This window comes from Pipra filicauda, unplaced genomic scaffold, assembly GCF_003945595.2.
Source record: "Pipra filicauda isolate LSUMZ 115617 unplaced genomic scaffold, ASM394559v2 scaffold19_size4547281_pilon, whole genome shotgun sequence".
Taxonomy (NCBI): domain Eukaryota; kingdom Metazoa; phylum Chordata; class Aves; order Passeriformes; family Pipridae; genus Pipra; species Pipra filicauda.
Window position 1 is genome coordinate 3,081,544 of NW_024104309.1, and position 17,764 is coordinate 3,099,307.

The 17,764-nt window shown below is 40.4% G+C and overlaps 1 protein-coding gene across 7 annotated transcripts in view; it reads left to right on the forward strand.

Annotated features, from left to right (window-relative positions):
- FGGY (FGGY carbohydrate kinase domain containing) overlaps positions 1-17,764 on the forward strand; it is a 131,486-nt gene that overhangs the window by 16,435 nt on the left and 97,287 nt on the right. For all 7 annotated transcript variants that reach the window (XM_039380579.1, XM_039380581.1, XM_039380585.1 and 4 more), the window contains one exon: positions 7,767-7,852. In XM_039380579.1, coding sequence (XP_039236513.1) covers positions 7,767-7,852 — 86 coding nt within the window. The remainder of the gene's footprint in view (positions 1-7,766; positions 7,853-17,764) is intronic.

Sequence of the window (17,764 nt, forward strand, 5' to 3'; positions counted from 1 at the left end):
GCTTTGCTGAGCTGCTCACGAGACAGTTCCTGAGTGGGCTGGGAATGACTCACCATTAAACTGCTTATGCTTGTCCTGCTTAGCTCAGGCACCTCAACAACATCTACAGCAGCACCTGAGCTGGGGAGAGGAACAGCAACAGCTACCATGGGGTCAGCTGTAATCAGCTGAGATTTGGGCGTGGAGTGCCCAGCTTTTGAGCTTTGGAGAGGTACAGGATGGAGTGTTCTTACTGCTTCTGTACTCATTGCAAAGTAGGAGGGTGAAAGGAATTGTCTGAAGAGGAAAGGTTTGGTTTCAGTGCCAGTCACAGTAATGGATCTGTGCATTACATGACATCGGGGCTGTCAGCAAAGGGTCATGTTGGCCTCTGGCAGCTCAAATTCAGCCTCATGTAGTGCAAGTGTCATCACTTTTTGCCAAGGAAGAAAAATGTTACAATAATTTTGAATGTCAGGTTCTCCAAAAGAGAACTACAACAGAGTTTACACATAAGTTGTTACTCAGTGCACTGTCTTGAACTGGTCTACAAATAGAAATTAATGAATTTTTTTCAGATTCTTTGTTACCAATATTTTATAGATAATAAACTGTGACACAGGTATTAAAAGTATGGTCAGAAAAACTACTTATGGTACTTAATGTGTCCTTCCTGTTTTTTGTGCTATATCTTTATTTTCTGTATTTAGTGTATTTCCCTCCTGCTAATACTACACAGTTCCCAGAGACATAGCAGAGTAAAATTTTGCTCTAACTCACGTATCATAAGGAAAAAATACTCTGTTGACTTTTTCTCTGAATTCCCTGGACCTTATTTTGAACTCCCCAGGAATTTATTGTTTCTGCTGTTGAATGGTTTTGTGCTGTTTTCCCTCTATACATCTTTGCATGGGATTGGTGCTGTGCACATTCCACAGCTGCTTGCATTGATTTAGGTTTTGCAGAGAGGGTGCAGTGGGGAAAAGAACTGCTTTGAGTCTGAAGTTAAATAATAAAATAGAAGTCAAATAATAAAGGTAAAATAACCTGGTACTAATAATTAAAAACAATTTATAAATCCATTGAAGTAACCAGCAGAGTCATCTTTGGTGTCATTGGAAAAATGTCTGATACCTTTCTTTTAATCAAACCTCATGTATTTGTAACAATGAACAGCATCTAATTAGGAGAACCTTAAAATTAGTCCCCATGAAATATGTTCCTTTCAGTGGATCCTCATTTCTCTGGAACTCACAGAATTGTTTTCTCAAGCTTCAAAGTTTATTTAGGCTGGCATAAATATAATTGTTTATTTTTGAGTTTATTGCCTAACCAATTAATATTCAAGATTTCCCTTGACTTTTCCATATTCCACAGTTTGTGGATTCAGTCATATAAAACCTCAGTCCTGCTAGTACAAGATAAGTTGCACAAAAGTGACTGTAAATTAAATTAGTTTGTTAAGAGTCATTTGTGAGACTAATGATTTAGGAGATTAACTAGGTGCCCTTTTGGAAGTAAGTTATTTGAAGAACTGATGCTAAATGACCCTTTGGACTGTTGTTACACCAATAGTTAATTGTGTGTACATTGTGATCAAAGCCTCCCTCTCCCTTTCCATGGTACTAACCTGACTCTGGAGGGCCACATTAAGAGATCCTGTTGTCTCATGTTTTCCCCTGGGAGTATCCAAAAACAGGGAGTTTCCCTGTAGTATCCAAAAACCCCAACCGCTGTGAGGAAAGTTCTGACATGGGGCAGTTCAGCAGTGTTGGCAAGTTGTGAGGCATTAGTGTCTCTCAGAGAAAGGAGTTGAATTTCTATTGCTTGGAGAATTTTCATCCAAGCAATTAAAAGTATTTCTGAAGAATATGACTTTGAAAATTTACTCTGAATTGGTTGCAGTAATAAAGAGGGAGGAAAGGGGAGAAAGGACTAAGGTGGAGAGGAACTTTTGGTAAGGGCATGGAGTGATAGGACGAGGGGAAGGGCTTCAAACTGACAGAGGGCAGGGCTGGGTTAGAGATTAGGAGGAAATCCTTCCCTATGAGGGTGGTGAGGCCCTGGCACAGGGCCTGTGCAGCCTGAGGCTGTGGCTTCCCCATCTCCAAAGTGTCCAAGCCCAGGTTGGACAGGGCTTGCAGCAACCTGGTGTGGTGGAAGGTGTCCCTGCCCATGGCAGGGGATAGAACGAGATGAGCTTTGAGGTCCCTTCCAACCCAAAGCATTCTGTGATTCTGTGATGACCTAACTGTGCTTTTCCATTTCCATCATCCTATTCCTAGAACTGAAGTCAAGGATGGCCTCACTGACTGTAAGGAGTGAGCTGACACCACTGTAAGAGAAGTAGATACTAGTCCTTATCTCTTTTGTTATGCTTTTTTGTTATGCTCAATTTGTTTTTATTTGAGGAAGGATTTACTCTCATCTGCTTCTTTTTTACTTTTTTTTCCATATAATGCATTCTCTTTAACATTTCATCTCCTTACACATAATAGAGATTTAGCTAGAGAAAAGAGGCTTCAGGATGTTTTCTGTTCTTACAGCTCTTCATCTCTGTTCCATTTTGGCCTTGAATTAAGAAAATAAACTTTGAAGGCCATAATAGGCTTTTTGAGATCTTTTGTTTGATTTGCAGTGCCTTTCATTCAGTTTAGTTTGATCAGTGCTGAATCATTTCACCCTCTAACATCTAGTAGTCAGTCTCCATGAAGTGTTTGTGATTGCAGATGGGTGTTCCTGTGGCAAAGCCACCCCTGAAGTGGAGTTTGTGTCAGAGACAGCTGCAGTCAATGATCAGCTGAGTGCAGCTCCTGTGTAGCCTATAGGCCAGTCTGGGTGAAGTGGGCACATCTGTGGCCCACTTAGGAGGAGCATTTTTCTGCTTCTGTGGACCATGTGTGGTGAGAGAGAGAGTCCAGTGTTAAATCTGTAGTGTAAAATAAAAGAAATACATGATTTTCCAAAAGCTAATTTGTGTGGATGCAGCCACATTTGACTTTTGAATGTGGTCAACCAAACCCAAAACATTAGATAAAGTTGAAGTAAAGAATCATTATCCTGTGACAAATATTTAGAAGCTAGCTGGAACATAATTCTGACAAGGTCTTGCTGAAGTCAGTAAGGTAAGTGAATGTCGGCTTCACTGAAAAGGAAAGGGGTCTTTCAAAATAGCTAGTTAAATTCACTCTTTTTGCTTTTATTTCCTTAGATTTCTTTGTGGTCTAGAATTATCTTGCACAACACTATTGCAATAGTTCTGTAGTTGCAGGTGCATTTTTTTGCAGCAGTTCTGCTGTTTTGTAGACTTTGGCTAAAGAAATGGAATGTTCACACGCATTCAGGGTGTATAGATAGTTCTGGGAGGCAGATGCCTGCATATGAGCTGAAAATACAGGTACAGGCTCCTTCCCTTGGGAATTATTTTGCTGCAGGTGTTTGTACATCATGACTGTAGAGAGGTCTGTGCTGTGGCAAGCCAGCATTAGAGCAGTGAGAGCACAGCTTGAACATGGCAGTGCAAAAACTACAGGGCAGGGGTTTGCAGCTCCAGAATTAGCCTGTTAGTATTTTTTTTCCCCAGAGATAGTAGAAGAAAAAAAATCTTGTTTACTAACTTCTGGCTGGAAATTTTATTGCAGCTTGTGCCAAACTGAAAGGATGCATGTTATGTTTTCCTCATAGTAATGACATTACAAATCAGCTATTTCTAAAAAATACTAGTCCCATGAAATCAGAGATGCTGTAGTTTATTCTGAGTGGGTGGGGGATGCTGGACTGGGAGTAGATATTTGGTTAGTAACTGTCTCCAAATGAAATGCAGTTTTCCTATGCTGTGCCTTCTCAGCTCTGTTCTTAATGTAGTGTTGAAGAACAAAGAAAAGCCTTCCTTTAGCAAAAAAAAAAAATCACTTCACAGAATGACTATCTGCATATTCTTCCTCTGCAATTAATAACTAAAATCAATAGGCTGTATTTTTTTTCCTAGCACAGTGGTCAGTGATGGTTCTGTGTGTTACAGTTCACATCCTCAGTTAGAGCTGCTGTTTGATCCAGCATTATTCTTCTCTCTGCCCCCTGGGACTTGCAGCTACCAATGGGATAACTTGCAGGAACAATTAAGGCATCTCTTTCCCTGGCTGTGGAGGGAAGGACAGTGGATGGACTGGCATCAGCTTGGCAGCAGCTCTTTTATTGCATTTCTTCCTTGCTTGCTGCCCTTGCACTGGCTTTTTGTCTTGTTGAATGTGAGTGAATGTTTTTCCATTAAAATAAACAGTAAATTCCGTGTTAAGTGAGAATGAGTCCAGGCTGTTGAGTTTAGAGCTGAACTCTTGTTTAGAATTGTTTATAAATGTTTCAGCACTCTGTGTTATCAAACCCCATACACAGTGCAGACACATGTGCACAAGCCACGCTCAGGATGCCTCTGGGATTTGAGGATACCAGCACGTGGCTCTGACACATCTTGCCCTGGTGGTCTTCCTCTAAGAGTTTACATTCCAAGGCCCTCCTCTCCCCCTGTCCCACTTCCTGAATCTGATCATTGGGTCAGTTAATCTTTTTCCAATTAGAGGGCAAGTCATGGCTGCAAAATTGATCCATTCGTGGCCTTGGCTCTGGCAAGGACAGAATTTCTGCTCAGGGCCTCTCTTGGAATAGCTCTATCCCATGATTTGACATCCCATGGTTATAAGAGACAGAGCAGGTTATAAGTCCTTGCTCTGTCTGAGTTGGAGCAGGGCATGGGACATCAGTTTCTTACATTCCTGGGAGTGTTTGCATTAAAGTATTGGGTTGTTCTCTTTCCTCCGTTCACACAATGTACATTTGTTTTTGGTAATTTAGAAAAAGACACACTGATAGACTTCATAGCCCTCTGCTACAGATTGCCTGGGAGATGGAGATTCAAATCTGGGGGTGAACTGGGAAAAGCGGATGGTTCTTCAGGGATTTTCAGGTTTCTTTCTGGTTTTCAGATGACTTAGAGTTTTACCTGATGTGGAACTTTCATTTTTGCCCTAAATGGTGAAACATTTTTCTGCTTCCATCTGTCCCTTCTGATTTTAACCTGGATTTCTGATACACCACTCTCAGATGATTTTTGAATTTCTGGGTTTTGGCTGATAAGTAGCCACAAAGTTTAGACTGATAAACTGTGTTAAATCAGATGTTGCTTCTAGCCTAAATTTAGTTAATCTCATGGCCAACAGGGATCTATTATGAAGGCTGTCTATAGTGTCATTTAAGATAATTTGATTAATATTTAATCTCTTAACAATAACAAAAGTTAGAATATCTTTAATGTTTGTATACACAGTTTACTTCTGGTGGAAAAAAGTGTGTTTTAACAAACATTAGATGACTGAAGATCACTCCATCTCACAAGACAACTATACCTTCAGTAAGAGTAGAAATCAAAGGTTTCCTGTACAGAAAGAGGCTACCTCAGCAAACCTGAGTAAAATCTGAATGTTAAAGCTCTTTCAGTTTTTCCAAGGAGAATGTGGCTCTAGATGTCTCCAAAAAATTTCATTGGATGCTGGAGCTCCTGTGAAATTCTGCCTTTGTGTGTATTTTCAGTCCAATTACAAAGTCCCTCATTATCCTGGACATTCCTTGTCTAGGAATATTAAAAGGCATTGCACTACATAATTCTTAAACTCTTTTTCCCCAGGCATTTGGGATTATCTATAACAACCTCAAAAAATTATTCTGTGGAGGTATAGTTGTTAAAACAACCCAAAACAATCAGAGAGCTGAAGGAAAGGGACTCTGGAAGTACCCCTGGGAAACAGCAGGACTGTGTGAGTTCCTCCAAGTGAGTTTGGAGGGTGAGTCGCAGGATGTGAACACAGCATTGGGAACGTTCCCGGATCTTCTCCACAATCCTTTTAATGTGGTCACAGACTCCTGACTGTGGGTGAAAATAAATCTGAATTAACTTCTGAAACATGGAGACTTTAAATTTGTTGGGAAAAAGCACCGTGATTCTTGTTGTCTGTACTAATTAGTGATGACACAGCATCGAGATGGCAAACAATGAATCATTTGGATGTTCATGAAACAACATACTTTGAGTGTCACTAACATGTGGCTTTTGGGAATTCTTGAAGAAATAGAATCAGGATCCAAGGAGTATCTTTGGTGAAGCAGATTTGTTTGAAGAGGACAGTTATTCTTAATCCAGCTTCCTTTCTTATTACCAGTAATAGACAAACTACTGTTGTTCCTTGAAGGCCATCAGGTGTGTTAACAGCACATAATGGCTTTTATTATCAAACTAATCGGGCTGAGTGACCTTTGGACTAAATTATGGAGCTCCTTTGCATTCACATATGAAGTTAAATTTGATGTGTGTAGCAGCCACATGAGCTAAACCTGAGTGGTCAGGAACAAACATCCAAAGGTTGTGCATTTAATGTTAAAAAGTTGTAATTGGAGCATTTGGTTTTTGAACTTAGTAGAAATCCGGTAAGTTTCAGAAGCTTTTGAAGAACTAAACAGAAAGGTAAGACAGATTCTTTGCATGATCCAAAACTAAAGAAAATTTTTCTTTTTTTACACTTACCCAATTACACCTTAGTTTCTGGAATTCATTAATTCCTTTTCAACAATTTTCTGGACTTGTAAGATTTTAGTTTGATATCATGTAGTATTTGAATAAAGTTACAAAATCATGGAATCACAACATGGACTTGGGAGGGATCTTGAAGCTCATCCAGTTCCAACCCCCTGCCATGGGCAGGGACACCTTCCACTATCCCAGGTTGCTCCAAGCCCCATCCAACCTGAACACTTCCAGGGATGGGGCAGCCCCAGCTTCTCTGGGCAGCCTGTGCCAGGGCCTCACCACCCTCACAGAGAAGAATTTCTAGAGCCACGTATTCTTTCTTAAAATGGAATTATGTTTTCTTTTCATTTAGCATGTACCTTCTTGACATTGCATGGAATTAAATCTGGCTCCAGAAAGAGCCCAGGTAGGACTTGTTTTTCTAGCACAGCAGCTGCTCTTAATAAGTGAGAAAACTTTGCACCTTTCCAATGATTTAAAAAGCTGGTGGAGGTTTTTAAAGCAATGTTGTCTTCCTGTGGAAGTCTGATTGTGACCCTTTTGGTCAGCAGCACTGACTTCTGTTTGGTTTTGATGTTCTTTACTGGTTTTAGTGTACCAAGGTCAGAAGTGGGCATTGAATTGTTGCTTTCTGGACCACCATCTGTCTGCAGAGTAGAGCAGTGGAAACAGCAGTTTCCACTGTAAATGATCCCTGTAAATGATCTGTCTTGGTAGAAGAGTTTTTTAGGAGTTTGGAAACGTCAAGTGGCTTTTCCAAAAGCCGTGTGATCCGAAAGCTTTGTTCTTGTGCTCGCAGAGCTGTTTGTTTCCTTCCTGTGCTTACAATTAACAGATAGGAAATTTAAAATGGTAAATTCTAGAAAGTAGAGTGTCCTTCAAGCAAATGTTTTTTGAGAAGATTGTGTGTTGACTTCGAGGCTGCTGTGACACGGAGCAGCTGATGGGGAACTGAGAGCTCATGTTATTGATCTGAAACTTGTGCCTCCATGAACTTTTCATGGGAAACTTTGCTTAAGATCAGCCTGTGGTGGGGCAAAGGCTCAGTTCTCTAGGCAGTAAATCAGAGAGTAGAGCAGACAGGATGATCAGAGTAGTTGGTTTGAAAAAATTGTCCTTTTTACCTAAATATCAGTTTTTTTAATTGCATTAAAATAAGAACGTGATTATGCCTGACCTCTAATATCTGCATTTCTAAACATATTTTTATTAGAACTTGCAGGAATCGTGGGAGAAGGCAGGCTACTTCTTTGATCTTCCGGATTTCTTGTCTTGGAAAGCCACAGGTGTCACTGCAAGGTATGTTAATTATAACAATATGATTTGGTCATCCTCATCTATTTTCTTCTGTATGTTCTGCTTTAATTCATTGTGACTGGACATGCTGTTATGTACATCTGTCTGTAATTGAGTCTGCCCCAAAACATCTTGAACCTATCTCCTGCTTCCATGTGCATTCCTGAGCACAGTTGTTCCTGGGAGCAGTGTAGTTCACAGATACAGTTTGTTGCTACAAATGTCAGTTAATTGGTCTTGTGATCCATTTTGGAACAGAAATGTGATTGCTCTAGTTCCTGTGAAATACACTTTTAATAATTCTCTGAAATCTGGGGGTTTTTACAAGTTTATTGACTTTAGGGAGAATTGGAAAGAAACACTTCTTTGCCATGTGGGAGGGATCTGTTAAAATCTTGTTTACAGCGGTCACTTCACTGTAAAACACAGCAGCTGTACTGCTCCTCAAAAGCATCCTGGAATACCTCCTGAGCAGTTTAACAAAATCCTCTGAGAGAACCCCTGAAAAATCTGCATTGAAGTCACCAGCACTAGTGAAGTGTATTTGCAGATAAACAACTCCTTGTGAAAAGTGAGGGATAGTATTATTTATGGACTTACATGACCAGCTGCAGTTCACAGTTATTTCCATTGCAGCTTGTGGAGCTGAATCTGCAAAATGTAGTCTCAGATGAAAACTGATCACAGGGTAGTTTTGGTCTCTCTGGAAATGAAGATACCTTTGCATCAGACACAGTTTTTTGAGTTATTTAAGTGCTCTATTTCTCCCTAGTTAGTCTTCATGACTGACAGCTTTTGTTATAGTGTTATATATTATATATTCCCTGCATTATAGAGGAGGGAAATGCTGTGTTTGACTTAAAAGAAAAACATAGATAGTATCTCAGTCCTTCCTTTGCAGTATAACTATGAATTATGTAACAGAAGAACAACTCCCACCCCACAGATCTTGCAATCTAAGCAGTCCTGTCACCTGGACCAACTCTTCCTTCAACAGGATAAATCCCAGGTCCCAGATGATATTCCATGCAGGGTCTGCAACTCGTGAAAGTACTCAAGACTTGGATTTAGAACTAGAACCCTTTAGTCAGGGCATTAGATGGAGAACGGTCTGAAAAGGGAGGATACAGGGGTACTGATGGCTCCTTGGTCCTGCCTGGCTTTGGCTTTGTGCTCTTAGCTGCAGCTTCCTGGAGATGAAGCAGAGAACCTCTTCTAAAAACAAAAACCGTTGCAGAAGATTATACTCAAAAGTAGAGATGCCTGAATTTAGGCTGGCAAATTCATTCCCTTAGCAATGACAATTTTATTTTTGAAAAACATTTTGATTCTATTGATGAATGTTGGGAAAAGACTTTCTGGACCGAGTCCTCCCCCACCTTTGGTTGAGAGTCATCTATTTTGGATAAAATAGTTCTTTGTAGTGCCTCCTTTGCTAACTTAATGTTAAACCCATTAACGTTAAAATTAAGCCCATTGTTTTGGCTCTAGTGGAATGTCTTACAGGGTAGCAAAGCAGGAAGAAAAAGATAGGAAAATAAGGACAAGAAATGTTTTGCTGGAATCAAACCTAATTTTTTCCCCCTTTCTCTCTTTCCCCCATGCACACCTGTTTTTTTGGAATTTCCTTGTAGTTTGGTGAAGTAAAGTAATTTGCCCTGCATATGCTCATAATACAAGGGAATTGTGAATTTGTCATGTATAAGATTCTTCCCACCTTTTCTCCCTTTGAGCACAAAGGAGCCTATTCACAGGGCAAGACACAGTGTTACTCACTCTGAATCATGCAGAACTTGGCCCTGATAAAAGACAGATTTATTTTTGTAAAAATTTGTTTTGGTGATGGGGATTTTACCAAAATAAATGCAATTCCAAAGGCACTTTTATGGGAAAGACCTTGCTGCTTTAAAATTTTAAGGGGCTCTCTAAAACATTTTGTGTGTGTTTGACATTTAAAAACTGTGTGTAGTCTTTTTGCTTCAGTGAGGTCGCTCAAGAGCAGAACGTTGTGTGTGAGATGTGAATGGGACGTGTTTGAAAAGCAGTTCTTGATGGGTATTTGAGTATGAAATCCTTTCTCTTTCCCCTTTAATTTTGCTGGCTTGAACTGCCTTGTTGCCAAGGTTTTTTCCAGTAGAACTATAATAAAACCAGTAAAGACCTCTTACCTCCAAGATGGAGATTCAAATGTATTCTGAGATTTTTTTACCTACTGGCTTTGAAATTGCTCTATGTCTCACTGAACAACACCCACCCATCACTTACAGAGGATAAGTTCCAAATTGTTGATTCCCATTGTTCTTGGAAGACTGTTGCTTGTAATATTTCATATTTAAAATAGTTCTTTTTTATTGTTTCTCCTTGATGAAAGACCATTGAGTTTTTCTGAATGATCCTGACTATTATGCATTGAAAATGTTACTGACAGCTCTTTAGTTAACAAATTTAAAACTTTGGAACTTCCCAGCTTCTGCCCCCCGAGGTTGCAACAATGAAGTGTTGGTTTTGCCACTTGAACACTCAGTTGTGTTCTCTCAGAAATGCTGTGGTGGAGAGGAAGAGCTGTTCTGTCACAGACACGTTAGAAGTGCTTTGCAGAGGCTCAGCACTTCGACTTGTGGTGAGTGTGACTCACTGCTCTGCCTCCCACCATCTACAACCTCTGATAACTTTTTCTTTATATGGTGTTTTGGGTACAGCTATCTTAATAAAATCTAAACACTTATCTAGTTACAGGCTACTGTGTTATGGATGGAGAATCCAGAGATGTACATCTGTAATTTCAGTGTATTTCTGAGGTCTCGTGAGGGATTCCACTGCAGATAAGAATATGGCTGAGCTGTTCAACTGGGTGGAATTCACACACAGATTTCTCAAAGGTCATGTGTATAGACCCAGCATTCTGCTTCAGGGCCACTTCCAGTCATGAGCAACTCACAGGAAAATGAGCGAGTCTCTCCTGCATTTAAGATGAACTGTAACTAATGAGAGATTAAACCTGTGAAGGAGGATTTGGAAACATAGGGGAAAATGTCAGGCTGACATTATCGAGATAGAGAGTGTCCAACATTGTGCTGCAAGCCACCTCCCAAAATTACCAAAAAAAGTTGGAATAAAATGAATATTTGTGCAGATTCTTTTTTCCATTTTATTATCCCCTAGATATGTTAATATTTAGGGGAAAGTAATGTATTACCTAGGAGAGACTTCATCTCTTATAGGGATGTTGATGCAAATAATTTTCCTGTGGAAATAATTGTCCAGTCAGTCTTCAGCTGCTTGCCATCATGACAGGGAAAAGGGTGGAACAGATGTTTTGTATACTTTGGAGGAACTTTTCTAAATTATCTCCTTCCAACAGATCTCAGGATCATGAGTTTCTCCAGAGAAAATCAGTTTTATAGGAAAGAAATTCATGCTGTTACGGTAATTACAGACTGCAAAGTGAAGGAGAAAGGGTTGTAGTTGATTAAAAGCGTTTCTGGGAACCACGTAACCAATATTAGTCTGTATCTCTGTGAGAGGGGGTGATATCTTTTTAATATACAGTGTATTTTCAACAGGAAGATCCCTTGACTAATTGTTTTCTTTCATTTATGAGTTCCTTGGCTTGAGCACATTTAAATAGCTGACTCTTTATGTTAAGCAGTGATTGAGTCCTTAGAGTTTATTTGTCACCCGTTTTCAGTTGCTTATCATTAGGGCTTGAGATGGCTCCGTTGCACTGATGGAAACCCAGAGGACTCCTTGGATATTTCTGGGGTTGATGCAGAGTCTGCTGGGATCAATAGCAGAGATTGGTCCCTTGCTGAATCGCAGTGATGGAAGTTTTTAGTGAACCATTAAGCTGGGAAGGTGCTCTTGAATCCAAGAATCTGGATTCAGGTCTCTGCTCTGGTATATCCCCTGTGTGATTGTAGAAGTGAATTAAATCTACATCTTCAGAGGTGTTTGGGCAGCTGAACACATTTGGGGATTTCATTCTTGTTCATCCCTGTATTTGCTCTTCAGCTGTTAAATTGATATATCCACACACTCTTAGGAGGTTTCTTGCTTTTACCGCTGTGAGGTGAAATCGCTGTGTCAGTGGAGTCCTCACCAAATGTTTTATCCAGATAGGCTGGAAACTCTGAAAAGGGAGAGAGTTTGGAAGAGGAGCTTATGTTTAGAGGTGCAGTTGAAAAAACAAACTGGTGTGAGTTAAATGATTATCTGAAGGATGTCTGTGTCTTTTTAAAGGATTGGGCAATCCCTGCAGTGAGACGTGGTAACTGGACCAGTGGAGACACCCATTTTTGGGCCAGCTGCCCTTCCCTTCCTTCCCAGCCTTGCCATGACTAATGTATACCCTTTGGCTGGGCCCTGGAGTTTGACTTCTTGTTTATATTTTGTGCCTACTTCGAAAGATGGCTGGTTTAAAAATCAGGCCTCTCAGTGGAAAGAAAGGGCCAAGGGAATATTTCAGAAGGCTGTTGTGATTAGTGCTGAGCCCATGTGGCAGTGACAGTATCCTGAGCTGCACTCGAGGGTTGTGTCCTGTTTATGAAATGAAACCCAAAACTTCAGACTTGCAGACTTGTTTGGAAAAGTCTCTGGAGAAGGAAGAACTATCTTGAAGGGCTGGTTGGGAGGGGAAGAATGGTGTTTTTGTGGATTGGACAAACAAAGTACCATGGATTTCTTGTCATGGAGCCAAGAGCAAGTGTCCCTGTGATGGTATCTTTGCCAAATGAGAGAATTCTTCTGCTGTTGGGCTTTTAATAAATTCAAAACATGTTCTTTAGAGACTGGTGACACATAGGCTGATCCAGAAAATAGGAAATGTGTAGCTGGAAAAGTTATCAGGATTGTGAAGGGCAGGTGCAATGTGGGCCGTTACTGCTAGATTTTTTTTTTTTTAATTTAAAAATGATATGTCCTTGAGTATACAGAGTAACCTGAAAAAGTTCTGTGTGCTAAAGAAGAAAACTATTAGCAGGTCTCGTTAACCTTAGCCAGGAAGCACACAGGCAAACAGGAAGCTTTAGCTATTGTTATTGTACAAGTGCCCTTTACAAAATATTAGCAAAAGGAGCTTAATGTGTTTTCCACAGGAACGGGAGCCCTTCATAGTATCTCACTGTGCAGAAAAACTGCATTGTCCCTTTCCAGCAGCTTTGGACATACATTGAGACCTTGCATTGCAGAGGCTTGCATTGAGATCTTCAAATATTTACTACTTTGATTATTTTTTTAAGATGTTAGGATTGTTAATTAGCTGTGGCAGTATCTAGCCCTTTGTTTTCTATTGTGTTCATTTGCTGCTGAAAAGAAAAAAAAGCCAGCTAGGTCAGTATAGAAAGGATTGGGGCAGGCAGTGGATGTATTCCTGGCAGCGTTCCACAGAGACAGTGAACTCTGAGCCAACCATGAAGTCATCGTGAACTCAGGGAGTCTCACTAATCCAAGGCAATGTGTCTTAATTTGACAAAGCAAAGGCTGCTTGATAAGCCAGCCCAGCTAGAAATACTGTCACAGGGGGTGTTTGTTAAACTGAGATTGTGGACGAGAAACGTGCTGATATGAAAGGAATCATCTTGTTTTCAGGTCCTTACTCCCCCAAGCCCAAAGGCAGCTTGGCTCCCTTCTCCCCTGTGGTTCGGGCTGTGCAGTGGCTTGATGTGAAATTTGAGAAACATATGTAGTTTTCTATTTCAGGAAAATGATCTCAGGGATTGAATGTGTGTTTTGTTGGCTGTTAAGCTCTGATCTTGCCTAGTGTGGTAGTTTGAGAGTGTGTGTGTATGTGAGTGTGTGTATGTGTCTCTGTGATGGTTAAAATGTTCTCCATCACTTCAAAAAATAATAATTAAAAAAAAATAAATCAGAGTTCGTATATTCATTGTTAAGGGTCTTATTTCTTCAGTCTCAAAAGGCAACATCCTACATCGTAAGAAGCCTCTTAAATAAATCTACGATGTGCATCAGAAAATATGTTTTATTTTTGCATGGTGATAATTAACATTTACTTGAGCTGATGAGTGGTGCACAGTTTTCCATTGAAGCAAAAAAGCTGTGTTTAAACATCCCTTTCATTGTTGATCCTGTGCAGAAGCAGTATAGATACGTATGAACACTGTAATTATTAACTTCCCTGAGGTTCAGATGATTATCTTCACTTAATAAAGTTTGTGAAGAGATGACTGGGAATCTCTGAGATCCGTCTTTCTGGGATCCTGACTAATGGTGGCACTGGATAACTGTGCTTCACTGGGGCTGGGGAGAGTATTGAAGGAGGTTGTGGTGTTATGGCCTTAAATTCTGAGGAAAGACAAGACAGGAACCGCAGAGGAGTTTGTTGTCTTTTGGTTCTCTTCATCTCATTTTTTATGATCATCTTCAGATACGGGCTGAATGTTCAGGGTGTTTCTTTTGCATCAGCTCCTGTGAACACCGTCAGGGATGAGACCCTCGTGGTACAGGGGGTGTAATGAACGATCTGTCATCTCCTTTGAACTCTTCTTATGTGAAACCCCATGGAAAGCCCCACGCAAAGCCCCTGCCCCTTGTGGGATCGGGTCTCTGTTCAGCCAGAGCTGTGTAACAATTGCTTCCTTGCATAAATTTGAACCAGATAAGAAAATAGCCATGTTTATGAACTCCTGGGTCATTTGCAGCCCTGGCAGTGTTTCAGTGTGCACATATATAATGCATGTATTCACAGTAAATTCTTAAAAACCACCTCCCTGAAAACAATAACATTCCAGGAGTGTTCTCATCCAGGGAAGGAAAAGAAAGCTATGTAGCATGAAGTCTGTGCATTGCATGTGTACATACAGTACTTAGAAGTATTTAAACTCACAGAAATTTATTATTCCATAAGGAGCTCTTTCATCTTGTCTTTAAAAAAAAAAAAAAATCCAAACCTTTACTCTTCTTCAATGTCTTGCATATGAAAGTGTTAACAAATTCAGGCTTTAAATGCTGCTCTTAAGTAAGAAAGTAGCATTATTATTTTATAGCTGGGAAAAGAGCCGTATAATTTGAAGGGTAACATTCTTCTAAGTGTTTAGCTGGGCATCCAGCTTTCTGTCTGCCTTGCAGTGAGAATTAGGTGTCGTATTCCATGGACATTTTCACAGATCACACTATAAATTATTTATTCAGGACCAATTCTTCCTGCAGACTTCCCAAACAAATGCTTTTCACCACTGGAGTGTTCCTCCTCTCCCTTTCACTGTAATACATGGCTGTAGCAACAGTCTTGGCCTGGAAGGCAGTTTACCTACAGATTTGCTTTATTTTTGTTGGCTGACTCTCTCAATCTGCTTAATGTGAGTAACTTTCCCTGGAAATTCTCAGCATGCTTTAGGATGACACTGATGGTGTCAGGGTTGATTTACATTATCTCTTTAAAGAGCATTAGCTTGCCTAGGACTTTTTCTTTTATTTGTTTTAGCATTCATGTTCTCCAGAGAGGAGCCTTTTAACTGTGAAATGTAAATAACCTGACAAGGAAGACTTCAAAAGCAAATGATTCTTTGTCCGTGGCAGTGATACCAAGCTTGCCAACTCTGTAACCTTTAAAACAGAGCACTTTTATGCTTGACCTGTCATCTGCCTATAAAAATAATCTTAGATCAATGATACAGTGCTTTCAAGAATGTGTCTGAAGAAAGCAGACACTTCTATGTATGTGTTCTGTCATTTCTCCATTGTGATGGACCATCTGCTGCTTCAGCTCTCAGGGAGATCTGGGTATTGATTTGGTGTCAGTGTCTGGCGTGCTCTGAGGTGGGGAACACTTTCACTGCAGTTTGCAAATTGGTGTTGCCAGATAGCGAGCCTGATATTATATAAATATATGTGTTTTGTGAAATCACCAAGGGTTTGTTTTTGCCTTCCCCGTTCTTTATTCCAGTGCCATTCCATTAAGCTGTTCATTAGATGAAAGGTTGTAATTCAGTCTTCAGTGGATGAAACGTGTATGTACTCATGGAATCAAAGACATTCCAAGAAAGGTTGTTTATTTTCTTACTACCTTCTTTAATTAGATGTCGATGGTAGGATTCTGACTGTCTGCCTTCAGAGAAGCAGATGAAGCAGCAATGATTGCAGTGGGATCCAGCAGAGATGACTGAAGTTATACTTCTTGGTTGTCAGACCCTGCATGCACAGGAAACTTAATTCTCCTGTGGACAGGGGAGTTGGAATTTCAGATTCCACCATGGCCGGTAGTTTAATTTTAAAGCAAAGGGGAAGTTCTGTATTTTATATTTTACTCTTACGTAACTTCAGATAATATTTTTTCAGTTATATTTCTTTTTGGTTCAAATTGCTCCCACTCAGCTTTAAACTGCGCCTGGAGCTGCTAACCTAAGTTAAAGCCTGTGTTTGTCCACTTTATTTTAGTTCAGTTTCTCTATCTCAAACTTGCCAGCCTGAGCTGTGAGCCTGCTGGTGTTCTGCAGAATGGATGTATCCTTGGACTTCCCTGAGTGGGGATTGGAAACCACAAGCATTCCTGTGAGAGCCTGTCCCAGTGTTCCCAGCAGGCTGCAAGCTCAGAGCCCCTGAGCTGGGGCTCTCCTGAAGTCACTCCCAGGATCCATGTGCTAGTGTCAGAGTAGAAGAGAATTGTACCCATGCACAAGGAATTTCTGTCAAAGTGGGAAAGAAAGTGGGAAAGCCCTTCATGCTGCAGAAGGTGATTGGGAAAAATTTGAGGATGTGCAAAGATATGCTTGTTATATCCAAAACCCTCCCCACCCCCAAATCCCAGTTGCATTTATCCGTATGGAGTACCCATGTTTGGGACGAGGGAAGTAACTTCAGCTTTCACTCACTGTAGCTTGAAACTTACAGCTTTGAAACTACTTAGATCCTCTCCTTCCAACCTCATTTTCCGAGGTGGGCTCTTCCTTCTGAGGGCTGAGACTGGATCTGCACACTGAAGTGTTTACATCTGTAATTAAAAGTGACGAGAGGGGGTGAACATGCCACAAAATACACAGAAAACTGCTTTCCTGTGGTTTCCATCTTCTGAGATTCCCTCTGCGAAACTGTACTTGGGAGTTTTGTCATTGTATATAAAATACCTAATACAGACTCTTTTGAGAAAAAGAAATGTCATGATATAAATTTACTTTCAGGAAAGAAGTTGAGTGTACTTCCCGTCTTAGTGGAAAAAGTAGATGTGGTGGTGTCCTTAGTTCCTTGTACATGGCATCTGTATGTGAGGGTAATAATCACAGAGCTTTCGTCTCCCTATAAAGAAGGGAAAATGGTGGATAATACACTGTTGACACTTGTTCTTCATATTCATCCCATCCTGTGCTGTTCTTGCCCTCACCTTTCACCCCCAAGCTCTGTGGGCACATGTGCAGTCTGGGTTGAGTCTCCTTCCCAAGTGGTGTTTTTCATGTGTCCTGTTTTTCATGTGTTCAGTGCTGCCCATGATATGTATCTATACAGATATATATAATTTGTGCATCACAAAGACAAATTAAAGTTCTTTAGTGTTCTCCATTCCTCAGTAGCACCAGGTATGGATATACCAGGGGACTTCTCTGCAGGGCTCCCAGTTTGTTTAAGACTTTCTGGGTTTGTATATTTTGTCCTGTAGCAGCTCTTCATTTTGTGTATAAGGACAGTTCATAAACAGATGTTGAATCTCAACATGGTGCCTGCTATTTCCTGCTATTTCTGACCTGCCTGTAACAACACAGACAATCCTTATTTACACCAGTTAGCTCCACTGGTAAGTTATTCAAGGAAATTTCCTGTTAACTCTTTCAGCTGTCTCTTTAAATGTGGAACAAGGGAAACAGGCCTACTAAAATGTTAAGAGATTTCTGATTGCCTAGCCTATCAAGAGACATATTAATTAATTAATTAAAGTAGGTGCTCATTTGCTTTGGCACAAACAGAGAAAGG